Source organism: Lynx rufus, unplaced genomic scaffold (assembly GCF_022079265.1).
Source record: "Lynx rufus isolate CCGP_SWC_20201006 ecotype Redwood Valley unplaced genomic scaffold, mLynRuf1.p SCAF_7, whole genome shotgun sequence".
NCBI lineage: Eukaryota > Metazoa > Chordata > Mammalia > Carnivora > Felidae > Lynx > Lynx rufus.
Window position 1 is genome coordinate 77955845 of NW_025814889.1, and position 17927 is coordinate 77973771.

At 51.6% G+C, this 17927-nt stretch overlaps 1 protein-coding gene across 5 annotated transcripts in view; it reads right to left on the minus strand.

The window, feature by feature from the left end:
• Positions 1–15080, minus strand: part of GALNT6 (polypeptide N-acetylgalactosaminyltransferase 6) — a 36934-nt gene extending 21854 nt beyond the window's left edge. Inside the window, exons 1-4 of one of the 5 annotated variants that reach the window (XM_047065547.1) lie at positions 14973–15068; positions 14442–14522; positions 6606–6728; positions 1254–1847 (exon numbers count right to left, since the gene is read on the minus strand). In XM_047065547.1, the coding sequence (XP_046921503.1) occupies positions 1254–1744 (491 nt within the window). In that variant the 5' untranslated portion in view covers positions 1745–1847; positions 6606–6728; positions 14442–14522; positions 14973–15068. Of the gene's footprint in view, positions 1–1253; positions 1848–6605; positions 7821–10484; positions 12016–14441; positions 14523–14972 lie in introns of those variants that run through there. The other 4 variants (XM_047065545.1, XM_047065548.1, XM_047065544.1 and 1 more) reach the window with 4 other exon arrangements.
• Between the last annotated feature and the right edge of the window lie 2847 nt (positions 15081–17927).

Consider the following 17927-nt stretch of genomic DNA (forward strand, 5'->3'; position numbering starts at 1 on the left):
CCTCAGTAACGTGCGTACTGCATAGAGTGTAATCCAATCCAGAGGTCCCAGGGGGGGAGTAATAGAGCGCGAGTTTGACATCCGAGAAAAGCGACTACAATTTCCACACTCAAGGAGAGAATAAGGCTCTTCTCTTTGCAATGTACGGTTCTTCTCTAACCCATTTCCTCGTTAATTACCTGTCATCTGATGCTACTATCACACATGATTTCCTGTGGCCTCTTCTCCGCCTTCATCTACTCCAGCTACGCTGGGCACGTGGCCACACCGCTGCCCTCCTGACATTCCGCCTTGGGTGGGAGTGGGAATGGGTGAATCCTTGGATTATCAAGGAATCACGTGGCCTGACAGCCTCTCTTATCCCCCTCTGCGGGTCACAGAGATTTCTCATGGACCCTCCAGAAGAGCCTCCCCAACTTCCTCCACTGGCTGCCCTCATGCCCGACGCCCCTCCCTGCTGAGGAGCTCCCGATAACTCCGAGTGGCTCCTTCTAGGACTAGACTAGCTGGTCCAAGTCCGAGGAACCCTAGGTTCACAGCCCGGAGGAACCCTGAACCTGAGGATGGGAGCTGCCACATGAGAAAAGGCCAAAAGGGTGTATAACTCTTGCGTTGGGAAAAAAACAACATCTTTGACTTAAGGGCGGTGTGAACACGGCCACAGCAGCCTCAGTGTGAGGTGGCCGAGCAGGGATCCAAGTGCTGGTCCACTGCCCAGGACTGGAAGTACAAATGGCTTCCTAGAAAGGCTGGAATGAATTCATGGCCCCGTGGGCCTTCATGGCAGGAAACCAGGAGGTGCTGGGACAGTCCTGACCATCTGGGCTGCCGTCAGGAAATGTCCCTTTCTCAGCAGCTCAGCGGCAGAGTGCTCCAGGCTCAGGTAGGCCTCAGCAGAGGGCAAGGCCACCGACATTGCAGCCTGGAACCAGCCCTCCCAGATACCCTTATGTCAGGCCCTGGCCCCAGGCCCTGAGTCCCTCCTTCTGTAACCTGTCACTTTCATAACTGTAACTTCATAATTCATCATTTCACTCGTACAGTATCCCTGGGCCTCCGGCCTGACCACAATACCAACCACCAGCATAAGGGCACTGGCCAGGAAAAGAAGGGAGGGCTTAGAGGAAATCCTTGCCCACATCATAAGATCACCATCAGCTCTTTAACCTGGCATTTGGCCCGTGGCCATGACCATACCAGCCACGATTTTGGCGGAGCCCTGGCCTCACCCCAGGACTTTGGGTGCTACTTACTCAGGGGGTCGGGTGTCTGGCCCCAGGGCCCTCTGCAGGGAGATCCGGTCACTGGCAAACGCATTGAAACAGTGTTTCTTATAGCCTTCTTCCTTCTCCTGGGTCTCCAGACTGGTCCACTTGTCCTTCTGAAATGCTTTTCCATCTGCCCCAGGGCTATTGGGATCCTGTGGTGGCCGTTCCCAGAAGGGCCTCAGCTCTGCTGGGGTATAGAGCCCAGGTAGGCAGGACCGGTTTATGGAGACCGGTGTCTCCTGGGGCTCTGGGGCCCGGATCTGGAGCTTAGGCATCGAATCTCGAAGGTTGTTCACTGCCCCCAGCATGAGGTCCAGAACATGGTCCTTCTGGCTCACCAAAGACTTCAGCCACGGTTTCTCTGTAGCCTGTTCCGTGCTGCTGACATCCCTGTGCATGATGAAGAGAAAGAGCACGAAGGCACTGCCCACCATGGCCAGGCGCATGGGCATGTGGCGTCTACGGAGGAGACGCATCCTCGGGGACCGATGGGGACCCTGGCTGGGTCAGCTCTGAGTGCCGGGCCCGACCCTGGAAATAGCTTGATCTGTTGCGATGGCCACACCTTGGGGCCTCAGCCTGAGAAGGGAAGGGATGAGAGAGAGAAATGAGCCAAGGCACAGGTGTGGAAGGGGCTCGAGGTTTGAGGCCAGGCTCTGTTGCTCAATGCTGACAACACCCTGGCCCAGTCACTTCGCTTTTCTGTGCCTGACTTTGCTCTCTCCGTAGAATGAGGAGGCCAGACTCAGTGTCTCTTTCCTGCTCTAAGACTGTGCCACTCATGGGTCTAGGGCACCGAGACTCTGCATGAAGAGGTTTAATCGACGTAACCACCTTGGGAAACAATGTGACATTATCAAGCAAAATCGGAAATGTACACATCTATGACCCCGCAATTCTACTCCTGGTTTTACATCCCAGATAACCTCCTGCACACAAGCCAGGAGGCACGCGTAGGAAAGCGTCTAGCAGCGTTGACTCAGATGGCAAGAAGGAGAAACAATCCAAGTGTCCATCCACAGAACGAATAAGTGTGAAATACCCATAGAACAGAGGATTCTACGGCAGTGACACAGGACGAGCTGCTTCCACAAGCAGCTACATGGTGTAACTGGTGAGTCTAGACAGCAGGCTGCAGAAAGATACATACGGTATGAATCCACTTACAGAAAATTCAAACACCTAAAACTAAACAATATATTGTTTATGAATACAAAAATGAACATGTAGCGGGGCGCCTGGGTGGCTCAGTCGGTTAAGCGGCCGACTTCGGCTCAGGTCATGATCTCATAGTTTGTGAGTTTGAGCCCCGCGTCGGGCTCTGTGCTGACAGCTCGGAGCCTGGAACCTACTTCCAATTCTGTCTTCCACTCTTTCACCTTGCCTACTCACACTGTCTCTCTCTCTCTCTCTCGAAAATAAATAAACATTAAAAAAAAATTTTTTTTTAAATGAACCTGTGGTAAAGCTATAAAGAAAAATGAGGGGGAAAAAGAACCCTGAAGGAATAACAAAACCAAAATTTCTGGAGACGGAGGAAAATGTATGGGAACAGAGGCGCACAGTGGACTTCAAAGTATTTTTTTTTTTAACTTTTAAAAAATCTTTATTTATTTTTGAGAGAGAGAGACAGAGTGTGAGCAGGGGAGGAGCAGAAAGGGAGACACAGAATCCGAAACAAGCTCCAGGCTCTGAGCTGTCAGCACAGAGCCAGACGCAGGGCTCAAACTCACCAACCGTGAGATCATGACCTGAGCCAAAGTCAGACGCTCAACCGACTGAGCCACCCAGGCGCCCCACAAAGCATTTTTTCTTAAGTGGATGGTGGCTGCTGGCTGCTGGTAGAACTGTTATTCTTTATACCCTTACATATGTTTTATAAATATTCTTTTCTATCTACTCATATTTAATTTTTTAATGTTAAGTTTTGAGAGAGAGAGAGAGAGAGAGAAAGTGGGTAGGAGGGTAGGGGAGTAGGGGAGGAGCAGAGAGAGGGGGGCAAAGGATCTGAAGAGGGCTCCACGCTGACAGCAGAGAGCCTGATGTGGGACTTGAACTCAGAACCATGAGATCAAGTCCTGAGCCGAAGTAGGATGCGTAACCGACTGAGCCACCCAGGCACACCTATCTACTTATATTTAGTTAAAAACAAACAAACAAACCAACCCAGGGGCGCCTGGGTGGCTCAGTTGGCTAAGCGTCTGACTTTGGCTCAGGTCATGATCTCACGGTTCATGGGTTCGAGCCCCACATCGGGCTCTGTGCTGACAGCTCGGAGCCTGGAGCCTGCTTCGGATTCTGGGTCTCCCTCTCTCTGCCCCTCCCCCGCTCACGCTCTGTCTGTCTCTCTGAAAAATAAATAAACATTAAAAAAAACCAAACAAACCACAAAAAAAACCCCGAAGGTTCTATAACATCTTCCAGACAGAGATGGGCTTATAGGTTTACCAGCTTCTGTCCTCAGGCACGTGGTCCCATGGCTCAGAGGATGAATGTTTGCCAAACTTTCTGTGGAGAACTCTAGATATTGGTGACAGTAGACCTGGGTACAAATTCTGTTCTGCCTCTTCTAGCAATAATAACACCTACCTTCTACGGTCGTTGTAAGGATTAAAGTACCATGTAATAATTCATGGAAAAAGTTGAGCAAGTTCTCAAAAAGTGTTAGTTTCTGTTACTAGCATCTTGTGTGACCCTTGGACAAATTCATCTCTCGAAGGCTCAATTTCCTCATCTGTAAAGTGGGAGGTAACTAACACCTAACGCACAGGGTCACCATGAAGATTAAATCAGCGATAACGTAGGTACAGTGCTCGGCAGAGTGCCTGGCACGTACTAAGCCCTCAATAAATGCTATCAATTATTTCTATTATTACAATTAATAAATCCCTGCTCAGCTTCCCAGCAATTATCCTTGAGTACCTGGTCCTTGGCCAAAGCCACACTCATTACCCGTAGCATGTCTTGTTGAAAAGTAATTCCGGTTGAGCTACTTAATGCTGTTATTTAAACACACAAGCTCCTTCCTGCCTGTGGGGAAAAGCCTCGTGTCTGGAGTCACTGGGATCTGTGGAATATGCATCCATCGTGATCTCCAGAGGGAGCGGGGCTACAAAGGTGGTTTTCTTTTACAACGTCAGATTCGACAGCATCAGCAAAAGTCACATAAAACGAAACCTCTTTGAGCAACTGTTTTGTATCAGGAGTTGTCTAGGAGACAGGAGAGGAAATGTGTTAATTCCGCCAGCAGTGATCGAATAGGGCAGGTACTCAGCCAGCCAGATTGGGGATGGCGAGAAGTGGGAGCTGGTGCACTGAAAGAAGAATATGCGGATTATGACCTGCGGAATGAGGTGGCCCAGGCCACCCACATGGCGTCTGTAGGTAGCTCCCTCAGCATCTGAGGTCCCACTTGGGGGAAGTGAAACCCGTGGGGTTATTCTGATTGAAGGCTGAGTTTCAACACACCCACACAAAGGAAGCAGAGGCACAAGATTTGTTATTACTTACAGGTCCCAGAAGCGAGGGGGCGCAGTGAGCCAGGGGGAAGGGCTGTCCTCTGTCTGGGGTCACCAGGAAGCAGGAGACAGACATAGCTAGCTAGCACCTATACTTAAAGGCGACCGGGGCAGAGGTCACTATCTTCTCCCAGGCTTAACTCTAAGTAGTTATTATTTTTTTTAATGTTTATTTTTGGAAGAGAGTGGGAGCAGGGGAGAGGCAGAGAGAAAAGGGGGACAGAGGATCCCAACTGGGCTCCACGCTGACAGCAGAGAGCCCGAGGTGGGGCTTGAACCCAGGAACCGTGAGATCATGACCTGAGCTGAAGTCGGACTCTCAATGGACTGAGCCACCCAGGCGCCGCCTAAGTGGTCATTTTAAAAGGTGCCCTGCTAAAAGCAAAGTGGGAACTTTTGGCAGGCATCCTAAACTCGAGTCCTTATCTAAATGTCCAGGCTGTGGATGTGAGTAGGGTTATCATACTATAAAATGCCGAGGCAGCAACTCAGAAAAACAAAGCCTTCTTTCTCGAAAGTTGTTTTTCGCATCACAGTAGGGGAGGCAGAGATGGGCAAGTCCAGCCTTCAAGGAGCATACAATCAATTGGGGAAGTCAGATTTTTTTTTTAATTGAATTATAGTTGACCTGGGAAGTCAGATTTTCAACGGAGATCAGCCCATGAGACAGGCATCCTTGGTGCCCAGGGAGAGTGGATGCAGGAAACTCAGCAAGTGGGGGAAGGTGACGTCTGTGAAGAGGTCTCACGGGGGGAGGAGCTTGGGCTGAGCACTGACTCACAAGTAGGAGCTGGCCAGGCCAGGTGAGTATCTTTCAGGCAGAGGGAACAGCACCAACTACAGCCTGGAGGTGGGAGAGAGCATGGCCAAGCAGAAAACTGCCAGTAGTTCGGTATGGTGGGAGCATGAAAATAGCCGAGGATGGGCCTGGAGAGGTGGCTGCAGGTAGGTCCCCATGCCAAGGAGTTTGCCCTTGACCTGAGGTATGGGAACAACAAAAGATTAGCCAGGGCCCAGCATTACAGGAAAACAGTATGACAGCTGGTGGAGGGTGTCTAGGAGATAGATCTGATTGGCAGGTGGATGGCCAACCGAGAGGCGTGTCGGTGGCGGTGAGGGTCTGACCCAAGACAGCAGGAGTGTGGATGAGGAGGCAGGACCCGGTGCTAGGAAAACTCCCTTGGGTGACGGGACGGGACAATTTGCCCCAGTTGGGACACAGAGGGGTACAGAGCGGTATGAGAGAATTCCTCTCTCCAAGAGATCTTAAAATCTAGTTGGAGAATAAGAATTGCCAGCACTGGGTCCAGGTAGCACCTGTCCAGGGAAGACACGGGAACAGGAAAAAAAAAAAGAAAAAAAAAAAAGGTCTTTCACTGAACACCCTTCTGCACTTTGAACCCTGACTACATTATCTATTCAAAAATTAATAAAATTAAAACTTCATAATAACAGCACAGGCAGTAAGGGCTAAGCTGGGAGACAGATCTCTCTGTGGGCTTGAAGAAGGCTTCAAGGAGGGAATGGGGATTCAGCGCAGACACAGGTTTCTGCCCTAGAGGTTGAGCCGCGCTGGACCAGCACAAGGGGTTGAGCTAGACATCTCCTCAATTCTGGAACTGCCCCAGCTAAACACAAACAACAGGGCCCGTAAGTGGGGAAGTGTTTGCCATGACAGTGTTGCCCCATCCTGCAGGCTGCATCTTCCCTGATATTTTCTGTGTACCTTCCGACTCCAGCAAGAAAGAGGGCGCACAGTTAGGAACAAAGGCTTGGTAACAGCTTAGTTACCAGCTGCTGCCAAGTGCTCAAGACTCACCTCCTCCAGGAAGGCCACCCTGACTGATTCACTCAGAATCACCCAGGTCACTCCAACTCCCTCATCCTGGCATTGCCTCGTGGTCCTTTGCAGTGGGGTTCACCTTTGCTCCTTTTATTTCCCCTGGAGAAAGAGACCTAGGGTTAAATTGAGTCCTTCCCAGGCATCTGCTCTCTCTCAATCCAGTCTGCCTGTCTAAGCCTTGCTCTCCGAAGTTTGCAGTTCCTCAAGGTACTAACCACATCCTGAAATGAAACGAGACACCTGTGATTAGCCATGGCAGGAAGGGACTAGGTCTCTAGTTTGCTTGCTCAGCATGTGGGCAATAGGAAAGAGTCCCTTAGAAGAGACACACAATCCGATGGAAACCAGAAGACTTTGGGATGAAGGATTCCTGGCCTCTGTGCAGGAGATTCCCAGAAGTGTGGTTAGCAGGACTGGGGAGTCAGCCCTCCACTAGCCTGGTGAAGGAGTCGTCCCTATTGTATGCAGTACTTGGTGAAGTCCAGGGCTTCCCAGGATCCTCACCCCAGTGTCTTCTATTGCCCCTCACCTTGAGGCTCCCACGCCTGACTTTGAGGCTCCCACGCCTGACCTACAGGACCACTGGGCAAGGGTGCCCATAGCCCTCGTCCACTCATTCCCCTCCTGCTACTGCTGCACATTCATTCCCAACTCTTTTCCCTCCAGCCACCCTTGGTATTGCCACACATAGAACCATCTTGGTTTCAGTACTGAGATGACGCCAGAAATCCTCTTCTTCCAGGAAGCTTTCCTAGATCGAACAAATGCAACCTGCTTCTCTGGCCCCACCAGCCAGAACACGAACTCACCTTCTGTCACTGGTATAAGGGAATTGAGGTTTTACCCACCCGAGTGCCTGTCTAAGCACTGATTACAACCCATCATAGGATTGTGGAATAAATTTCAGGTGTTGCAAATCGGCATGAAAAACATTCTTTAAAAGATCAGAATAAAATAGAACAAAAAAGAAAGTCTCAAAGTGCCTCATATGCAATAGGGGTGAGTATTGTTTTGTTAAAATTTCATGTCAGTTATTACATATACATAGAGTACAGCGAGTGTCTTAGCAGTTTGAAGCTTTAACAACTTCAGAAGGGTTAACTACAAACTTAACATCAGTTGAAAATTTTTTACCTGATTTTTATGAATTTTGAATAACAAATTTTTGTTTTCATGCTATTCTCCACCCATTGGAGACGATAAACATATCCCGACACAAAGTTAAAATGAAAAATGTGTTATTTAGGGGCGCCTGGGTGGCTCAGTTGGTTAAGCGGCCGACTTCGGCTCAGGTCATGATCTCACAGCCCATGAGTTCGAGCCCCGCGTCAGGCTCTGGGCTGACAGCTCAGAGCCTGGAGCCCGTTTCAGATTCTGTGTCTCCCTCTCTCTCTGACCCTCCCCCGTTCATGCTCTGTCTCTCCCTGTCTCAAAAATAAATAAACGTTAAAAAAAAAATTAAATAAAAATGTGTTATTTAAAATTCATAAAACTTTGGGGCGCCTGGTGGGTGGCTCAGTCAGTTAAGTGTCTGACTTCAGCTCAGGTCATGATCTTGCGGTCTGTGAGTTTGGGCCCCACATCGGGCTCTGTGCTGACAGCTCAGAGCCTGGAGCCTGCTTCAGGTTCTGTCTCCCTCTCTCTCTGCCCCTCCCTCACTCACTGTCTCTCTCCCTTTCTCAAAAATAAATAAACATTAAAAATTTTTTTTAATTCATAAAACTTAAAGGTTAAGGAGATTTAAATTATTACCTTTTTTTTTTAATTTTTTTTTTTAACGTTTATTTATTTTTGAGACAGAGAGAGACAGAGCATGAACAGGGGAGGGGCAGAGAGAGAGGGAGACACAGAATCTGAAACAGGCTCCAGGCTCTGGGCTGTCAGTACAGAGCCGGATGCGGGGCTCGAACTCATGGACCGTGAGATCATGACCTGAGCCGAAGTCGGACGCTCAACCGACTGAGCCACCCAGGCACCCCTAAATTATTACATTTTATTTTTTTTTTTTAATTTTTTTTTTTTCAGCGTTTATTTATTTTTGGGACAGAGAGAGACAGAGCATGAACGGGGGAGGAGCAGAGAGAGAGGGAGACACAGAATCAGAAACAGGCTCCAGGCTCTGAGCCATCAGCCCAGAGCCTGACGCGGGGCTCGAACTCCCGGACCGCGAGATCGTGACCTGGCTGAAGTCGGACGCCTAACCGACTGCGCCACCCAGGCGCCCCAAAATTATTACATTTTAAATGAGGCTTTTTCTAGGGGTGCCTGGGTGGTTCAGTCGCTTAAGCGTCCGACTTTGGCTCAAGTCATGATCTCACAGTTTGTGAATTCCAGTTCTGCATCGGGCTCTGTGCTGACAGCTCAGAGTCTAGAGCCTGCTTCGGATTCTGTGTCTGCCTTGTTCTCTGCCCCTCCCCCACTCAAGCTCTGTCTCTCTCTCTCTCTCTCAAAAATAAACATTAAAAAAATGTTAAATGATGCTTTCCTGTTAGTTTGTAGAATTCATACCTCTGACGTGATTACAGTGTAAAGGTGAGACTTTGGGGATACGCTGTCACATGGAAGCGGGCACTAGGTCTTGTAAAATGTCTTTCTTAGGGGTGCCTGGGTGGCTCAGTTGGTTAAGCGTTGGACCCTTGATTTGGGCTCAGGTCATGATCTCCTGGTTTGTGAGTTCGAGCCCCATGACTAACAGTGTGGGGCCTGCTTGGGATTCTCTGTCTCCCCCTCTCTCTGCCCCTTCCCACTTGTGTGTGCATGCTCTCTCTCGCTCTCTCTCTCTCTCTCTCTCTCTCAAAATAAATAAATAAACTTAGGGGCACCTGGGTGGCTCAGTCGGTTAAGTGCCCGACTTTGGCTCAGGTCATGATCTCATGGTTCATGGGTTGGAGCCCCGCATCTGGCTCTGTGCTGACAGCTCAGAGCCTGGAGCCTGCTTTGGATTCTGTGTCCTCTCTCTCCCTCCCCCTCCCCCACTTGTGCTCTGTCTCTCTCTCTCTCAAAAAATAAATAAACATTAAAAAATTTTTTTAAAAATAAACTTAAAAAAAAATGTCTTTCTTATTTTGGCCCAGTCATAGAAGTTTGAAAGCAGGGCTGCAAGATCTGTTCTGTCACACCTTTGTGAACTCCTGGGCCAGACAGGCAGGTTGTTTTCACCTTTGTTCTCACTTGCAAAGCCTAGCACAGGGTTTTTTTCTGGAGTAGATGTTCCATAAACTCTTGTTACATGAGATGATGCCTGAGGGGTTAAAGTGAGCTGTTCAAAGCTCGGAGGGAATGCACTGCACTGGCTTCACTGAAAGATATTTTGGATGCGTTTACCACAGCAAGCATGTGAGTTACAGGATATTCTGTGGTCACACATCAGCGTGCCGCTTTGGCTAGGTCTGCCCGCGAGCCCAGCACCCTCATTTTACAGGAGAGGCCAGAGTGGCCAGGTGACTTCTGTAGTATCACACAGCCTGTGGCTCCCGGGGGCCAATGCCAGTCTCCCAGCTCCCAGGCCACTGCTCCGTTCCCACACTCTGACCTCCCGGTTGCAGGTCGCCTGGGGGAACTGGAGACCGGTTTAGGCTCTTCCGCCCCAGGGGCCAGGCTGTTCCCGCCCCCCCCCCAGCCTCCCCACCACCCACTGCTCCGCTCTTACACCGCCCCTCCCCTCCCTGGCACCTGCCCTCCCCCAGATCCTACCTAGGACTACCCACAGATGCTTTAAAGATGCCAAAATTCTAAGTCCCAGGCAAAGGCTCAGCTTTTATGAAAACCAGCGGCAGCCAACCAGAACACGCCCTGGCCGGCCAGGTGGCCTTTTTGTAACAAAGTTTCTTTCTGTTTATCAGCAAAGCTGCTCACCTCCGGGAGACGTGGCAGCCAGGAAGTAGGCAGTCGACACCACCACCGGGATGTTTGCTCAGGTTACTCACCCTACAGCTCAATTACAGGTTCTTCGACAAGTGCCGACTGTTGCCATTCTCTCACCGAGGGCACAGGTGTGTGGAGCTAGACATCCCGCTGGGGAGGGGACAGGTCAGGCTACTGGCCAGGGGGAGGGGGACCCGAGAGGCCGTTTTGGGCCAGAGGATTCTTTCTTCGCCACCAGCACTTCTTGCCATCAAACACAGCACGCATTTCACTTCCTCTGTTCTCATGAGTAGCAAATTCTCTCCTCCAACCCGCCCCCCTGACCCTTCAGATTACAGAAGGCTGGGAGGTTTTCACTTTCCCCATAATTACACCTTCAGGGCACTTCAGTTGTTCCTTAAGACTCAGGCGGCAGTCCTGTGGCTTATTTTCCCAGAAAGATGCCCCGAAAGTTATTTCTGTAGCTAGTCTATCAAGTTTTTTTTCCCCATGGTGTCTAGGTTCGTTTTATGTTTGCATAAAATGTTAAGCCTAAATTACCCAAACACGGATATTCCATTGAAAAACCCACCCCAAACTGGCTCACAGGGTATACCTCGAACGGTGCTCGGCGAATGTTCGCTAATTTACTCCGAGGCTGTAAAAGCCACTGCAAATCAAAATAATACGTGACCGTAGTTGAGCAGCTCACAGGTTTTTCACCGGAGGACCTCCAGGCCTGTCGGGTGGGGGCAGGGATGTGCAACTGTTCTCACACTGAGCCTGGAGACTGCTGGCTCCTTCGAGGGGTGGGGGGGAGGGAGGATAGAAGGGGGGAGGGGTGGGGGAGGGGTTAACCGGAAGGGTACTCCCGAGGGCTTGGGCTGGTCCCCAGATTTGAGGAGGGGGTGGTGAGGGGAGAGGGCAGAATGGAGGTTTTTCTTTCCCTCCTCACCGCACGCTTTGCTCCAGGCTGTAGGACTGCGGTCCAGGACCACCTATCCTCACACACACCACACCCTGAACTCAGGGTCTATACCCTGCCCCCTCGGTGGGCCGGCCTTCCCAATTTCCCCAAGGCTGCCAGGAGCATCGAAATCTTTGAAACGGTCCCTGCCCTTGCCCCGCTCCCAGGCAGGTACAAGGGCTCTCAGTGCCTTCTCAACGTCAGGTTCACTCCACGCCCACTCCCGGGTCCTGCTGATTCATTCCCTGCCTCCTGGATCCTCCTCTTCCTCTCTCTCACTCAAAACCGTCCTCTGAGACTGAATCCTTATCTCCCAACATCTGGAGGATAAGCAGAAGCTGCTGGCAGCCTCCTTTGCCTCAGGCCTCTCTCCCTTTTACAATCTGAACAGCTGTATTCTTATTCCTTTAGTGACATTTGATTGTAGCAAAGACAGGGTCTGGGCTGTCAGCTTCCTGCTTGCCACTCACCCTCATTGGCCTACCTTTTCCTCCTTACAGCCTTTTCCTTATATTCTTTTTTTTTTTAATTTTTAAAAAATTTTAAATTTTTTAATATTTATTTTTGAGAGAGAGAGAGCACGTGCGCGAATGGGGGAGGGGCAGAGAGACAGAGAAACAGAATCTGAAGCAGGCTCCAGGCTCTGAGCTGTTAGCAGAGACCAATGCAGGGCTCATGAGATCATGACCTGAGCCCAAGTCGGATGTTTAACCGACTGAGCCACCCAGGTGCCCTTCCCTTATATTCTTGTTCAACAAGCTGTGTTCTATTCTCTTTCAAATTCTTCCTCAGGCTCCCCTCCTCCAAGAAGCCTTCTTAAGACTAAGGTGCCTCTTATCACCCTCAGGATCCTGGTGCATTCGTTTCCAAATTTCACTGCCCAGGCTTCCCCTTGTGGGACTTCCCCACTAGATTTTGTGAGAGAGGGAGAGCCGGTAGGCCTAGACTCAGGTTACCTACATCCTGTTTGCTTTCTCCTTCCTAGTCCTTAAATCTCCTGGGCCTCGGTCTTCTGCCTCCAGAATGGTTTTCCCCGACAAACCCACCGAGCCTTCTAAGCCCCAACCAACCCATCTAAGCCTTCTAAGCCCCATAGCATCCCACAGCCCTGGGGAATTTGGTTGTGCTATTCTACTGCCTTGTTCTGTCTGTCCTTTGTTCTCTCTTATGGGTAGAGCTGAGGGTGAGGATTGGGTTTCTTCCTTCCTTCCAATCTATCTAGGGCTCAGGACTAGGTTGCCAAGGGTGTAGGAGAATAATGTGACCCCACAGGGCTCTCAGGTGCCACAAAAGAGTCTTCTGACGGTCCCTTTTCTCCCCAGACTGAACCCAACCTTGTTCACTGTGCAAGCCTTTGACACAGCACAATTACAGCATTGAGCACAACACAGAGACAGGCACTGCCCTGCACTTGACCTCTCATTTATTCAAACCCTCACTCTCATTCCCATTGAATGAGAACGGACATTTTGGGCTTTCTCAGAGTGGGCCAGAGGGCTGGATGAAGAGCCAAGTTCACCCAAGTCTTTGGCACGGCCATTCATTGGGTCCCTCTGGTGTACGGACACCCTCTCTGATCTTCAGCTTCACTTCCAGAGCTGGCGAGGTCTGCATGAGCCAGAGGAGGCTAAGGGCAATACCACCACCATTTTTAATATCACCGCTCACCACGTCAAGTCAAGGGACAGTTATCTTTTCCATTTTACACAGAAGGAAACTGAAGCACAGGGAGGTTAAGTAACTTGACCAAGGTCACATAGCAAGGAAGAGGCAGAGGCAGGGTTTGCACTCAGTCCCACATCTCCAAAGCCCACTGTCTTCACCATGACCCCGCACTGCCTCCCATTTGGCTTGGAGCTTCGCCAAAGCACTTTCACATACACCTTCTCATTTGCTCCCCACCCAGGGAGTGTTTATGTGACTTGGCCAGAGTTAGACAGCTAAATTAGAGACAGAGCTGAGTCAGCCGCCTGGATCCACAATACCTACTGCCTCCCTGCACGGGGAGACCCCTGGTCCTAGGGTTAGCTGCCCCCTCCTATTCCTGACTTCGGTTCTAGGCAATGGCTAGCTGGACTAAGACTGTGGTCATATCTCCTGTTCGTTTATCTCCCACCTGAACCTGGGCTAAGATGTTTCTGATCTCAGAGGGCATCCAGCATGCATCCGTGCCTCCCCTTATCAGCCGTGATGTTCCTTCATGCTGCTGTGGGTGGGCGTCTGCTGTCCTGAGCAGTGATTACCAAGGACCAGGCCATCTCGGGCAGCTCAATATCCTTCACGGTTCTACCGGCTCCAGATGAGCTCTTCTCTGTCTTTGACAGTCCTGTCCTTTCTGTCCTGATACTCCTGAAAGTAGTTTGCTCTTGTTCTGTGTGTCTAATGGTTGAAGAACAGGAAGGAACTGTTGAGGAACTAGGGAAGTACCTGCAAGAATACTGGCTTCTGCAGGATAATTTGAACCAAAGTCTATTTCAACCCCCTCACCTTACCTTGTACTATCCATGGCATGAATTTGCCTGTCTCATCCTTTTTACCCTTCCTAAGAGGGGTAGGGGATGAGGCTCCTGTGTTGGAGAGGTGAATAGGGCCTGTGTAGTGCACACACATCTCCAGAGTTATTAACCTCACCCAGTGCCTGTGAACTGCATCTGTGGGTCTGGAGGGGCAGCATTAAAACCTTTCCTGGGACCGTAGCTAATAGAGGGGGCCTGTTTTAAGCTTTGCTGGTAAAATGAACCCCCCTTCCTCCATAGACACAGGACAGACCCATCCTACCCTCCGCAGAAGTCAGGGTCTGGGGTGACTAGCTTTGGGGGCAAGTAACAAACTGTTCCTCCTTTCAGTTAGCCTGGGGCTTGTCGGAACAAGTGACGGGGAAATAGGGAAGTTGGGGACAGTCACAGTCATGAACACCCATCAGACTCCCTTCCCATAAAAACCACACAGCTCCCACTCCCCAAAGGCCCAAGACTCCAGAGAGAGGACATCTGAGACCCCACCTCTACTCAGGAGCAGGTGGCGCTGGCAGGAGGATGCCTCTCTGAAGGATTTCCGAGGTGGAGCACGTGGGGTGGCCCACTCTGGGAAGAAGGGGGACGGAAAGAATACGGGGACGTGGGTGGGTAAAGGGAAAATGCTGTAGAACCCCGGAGGGGCCGCTGTGGCTCGTCCCTCTCCCACCCCACCCCTTCACGTCCCAAAGGTCTGAACTTTTCATTCGTTTTTAAGCGAGGCTCGGAGGTGGAGGGGGGGTCGTACCGAGGGAGGAGCTAGAGGCCGCCACCACGGACGACGACCCGTCTGGCCCAACCCCTTCATTTCACTACTGGGGGTGGCGAGGAGGAAGTGGTGAAGGAGAAGGTCGGCGGAGGAGGGAGGTGGGGAGCAAGGACCTGGCAGAAGCCAGTCCGACTGGGGGAAAGTCCCGAGCAGCGGGAGAGCTCTGAGTTCCAGGCCCGGCGGAGGGGGCGGGGGGGGGGGTCGTCTATCGCGAGGGCCTGCGAGGGTCGCCGGCAGCTTCTGCCACTTACCTGGAGCGCGGAGGGAGAGCCGCAGCCGCTCGGCGGTGTGGCTCGCGGGTTTCCCGACGGGACGTCCTAGAGGGCGGGGCCGGGGCGGGCCCTGCACGGCCGCTGGGGCGCGCACTTCCCGCCGCTCCCGGGCTAGGGGCAGGCGGCCACCCGCAGCGCCCGGAGCTCTGCTGCGGGCGGCCGGGAGGCCGGCGACCTGCTGGGGCGCGCCCCCTGCCCCAGGCTTCCCCCGCCCCCGCCCCGCCGCTGCTAGAAGCTTCTCCAGCTTCTCCTGGTCTCAGCCCACCCAGGGGTACCGTCCCCGCGGCCAGGCTCTCGGCGCCGAGAAAGATCGGAGGGTCCTAGTGGCTCCGAAGACTCCGAAGACGACAGGCATTAAGCCGAACCGCCGGCGGCGCGGAGCAGTGTGCGCAGGGAACCGCAACGTGCGGCGCGCCGGCTCAGAGCGCTTCGGGCCGGGAGGCGGCGGCGCCGGAGGGCCAGAACGCGGCCGGGCGGCGGGAAGCCCCGGGGCTCGGTCCCAGGTTTGCTTCTCATTGGCGGGGTGGTCTCGGGCACATGACTCCTCCCCTCCATCCCCCGACGACTGCAGGTGTTAACTGTGGGCCGCGAACAACGCTCGGGGCTTCTGACGCCAGCTCTCGAGTCAACCCCAATCCCAGCGAGCGCGAAGGTTGTGAGCCAGAATGTACCCGGGACGCGGCTGATCCCACAGCTAGAGTGCTGCCCTAAGTGTGGTTTCCGGAGCTGCAGCATCAGCATCCTCCGATAAGTTGTTAAGAGACGTAGATTGTTGGGTCCCACCCCAGACCTAAATAATAGGAAACTCTGGGGGATGGGGCCCAGCAACTTGGGTTTTTAAAGGTCCGCCAGGTAATTTTGGTGCATGCTCAACTTTGAGACCCACTGAGCAAGCAGGGGCAGGGCTAGAATTAGAATCAATACATTCAGTTCCGAAGCACAGGCTCTGAATCCCCCTGCCTTAGCCTGGGGCTGCCCCAGAATTTCCCTCCAGCTGTAGGGTCCTGTGATGTCATCTTTTGGGTCCTTTATCGCAGTAATAGAGAAGTAACGTGGATGACCACAAATAGCTAGTAATTTGGAAATTTTCTATGGTAGAAACTTGGACCACTAATTCTGGTTTTCTTTTTGTTCGAGTGTTTGTTTATTTTTTTTTAATGTTTATTTATTTTTGAGAATGAGAGAAAGAGGCAGAGTGTAAGCAAGGGAAGGGCAGAGAGAGAGGGAGACACAGAATCTGAAGCAGGCTCCAGGCTCCAACTGTCCAGACAGAGCCTGATGGGGTGCTCGAACCCACGAACCCCGAGATCACGACTTGAGCCGAAGTCAGTCGCCCAACCAACTGAGCCACCCAGGCGCCCCTTGTCTGAGTGTTTAAATGCATTTGTGTTTCTAAGTCTGTAAGACCTGGGAGCCATCGTGTACACAAGGGGGTAAATCTGAGCAAGAAGACTGCTCTCACAAGAACTGGGAAGGGCAGGGAAGCCCCTTGGGGATCCACAGTGCACCTGAGGGAAGTAATCTTGTTTTCAAATCTGGGACCCCGAGGCAGGATTGAGTTATTCAGAAGGAGGCCGGAGGTTTTTGGGTGATGGAGTCTGGAGAGATGAGATGAGGCCAGTGGAGGCTGGAGAAGACCTTGCCCAGCCATGAAGGATGGACTTCCCCAAAGGAGGCGAAAAGGGAGGCACCCATTCACTCTTGGCATGGTCCCCTCTCTCCTAACTCCAGGCCCTCCCATCCCCAACTCCCTTGCTTTCACATTAGACCCTGGGGTGTAAGCTTCTGAAGACAGATCTACAGAATTTACTTTGATCCTTTACAGACCCTCAGGGCTGGAAGTCCCATCGCTCCAGCTGCCACCATTCTTGTCACTTACCTTATTCGACAGGTGTCTTACTCAGACGAATGGCATCTCCTGTGAAAGACTGTGGGCTGTTGCCCCTCATTTGTGCTTTCTGGGGCTAGACAGTCCTGTACCATCTGACCCTTCGGTCTTTGGGGTTCCTCTAACCCTGCTCTGGGACCCTTGGGGTTGTGTGATCCTGGCCGGGCCCTTGGGCTTTAGTCGGGACTCAACTTGACCTGAGGGTGATAGGCTCGGCTGGACTCACAGCCTCCGTTCTTCCCCCAAGTCATGGCAGAGTCACAACCACTAACCCTAACCCGGAGTTCCCGAGAGGGTGGTGTCGGGCTTCTCAAGGAAGCCTCATCAGTCTGCGTCGTGTGCGCCGCATTCCAGAAGTAAATTACTCATCCCATTTTACTTCAGCTGACTCAAATTTCAGACATGACTTTGAGTCCTTAGAATAATTAGCTGCCTAATTTGGAGGTGCATGTAGTGTGCAGGATACGTGACCCACCCCTGATGTGTCATACACTGAGCTATTCTCTCCTAGCTGGAAGGATGGTGTGGAGGTCAGGAAGGTCTGGAGGTGAGCCGCTGCAGAATGATGACCGTGACCTCAGCCAGCCACTGGTTGCAGCCGCTTAAGAAAACAGTGTTCTTTTTTCTTTTTTAAAAATGCTCATTTATTTATTTTGTGAGAGAGAGAGAGAACACAAGCAGGGGAGGGGCAGAGAGAGGGGGAGACAGAGAATCCCAAGCCGATTCCACACTGTCAGCACAGAGTCCAACGCGGGGCTCCCATTCACAACTGTGAGATCATGACCTGAGCCAAAGTCAAGAGTCTGATGCTTAACCAACCGAGCCACCCAGGCGCCCCAAGAAAACAAGTTTTCTTTAATTGAAAAACTTATATAGGCATGTGGTTAAAATGTTTTTTTTTCAAGCACTATAAAAAGGTATGCGGTGCAAGTGACATTTTTTCCCTCCTTAGACCTTTAGTCCTCTCCTGAAATCACCTCTGCATGGTCATCCACTCTTCCCCATCACTAAGCTCTTCTGTAGAACAGGTCTGAATTCCTTGCTCC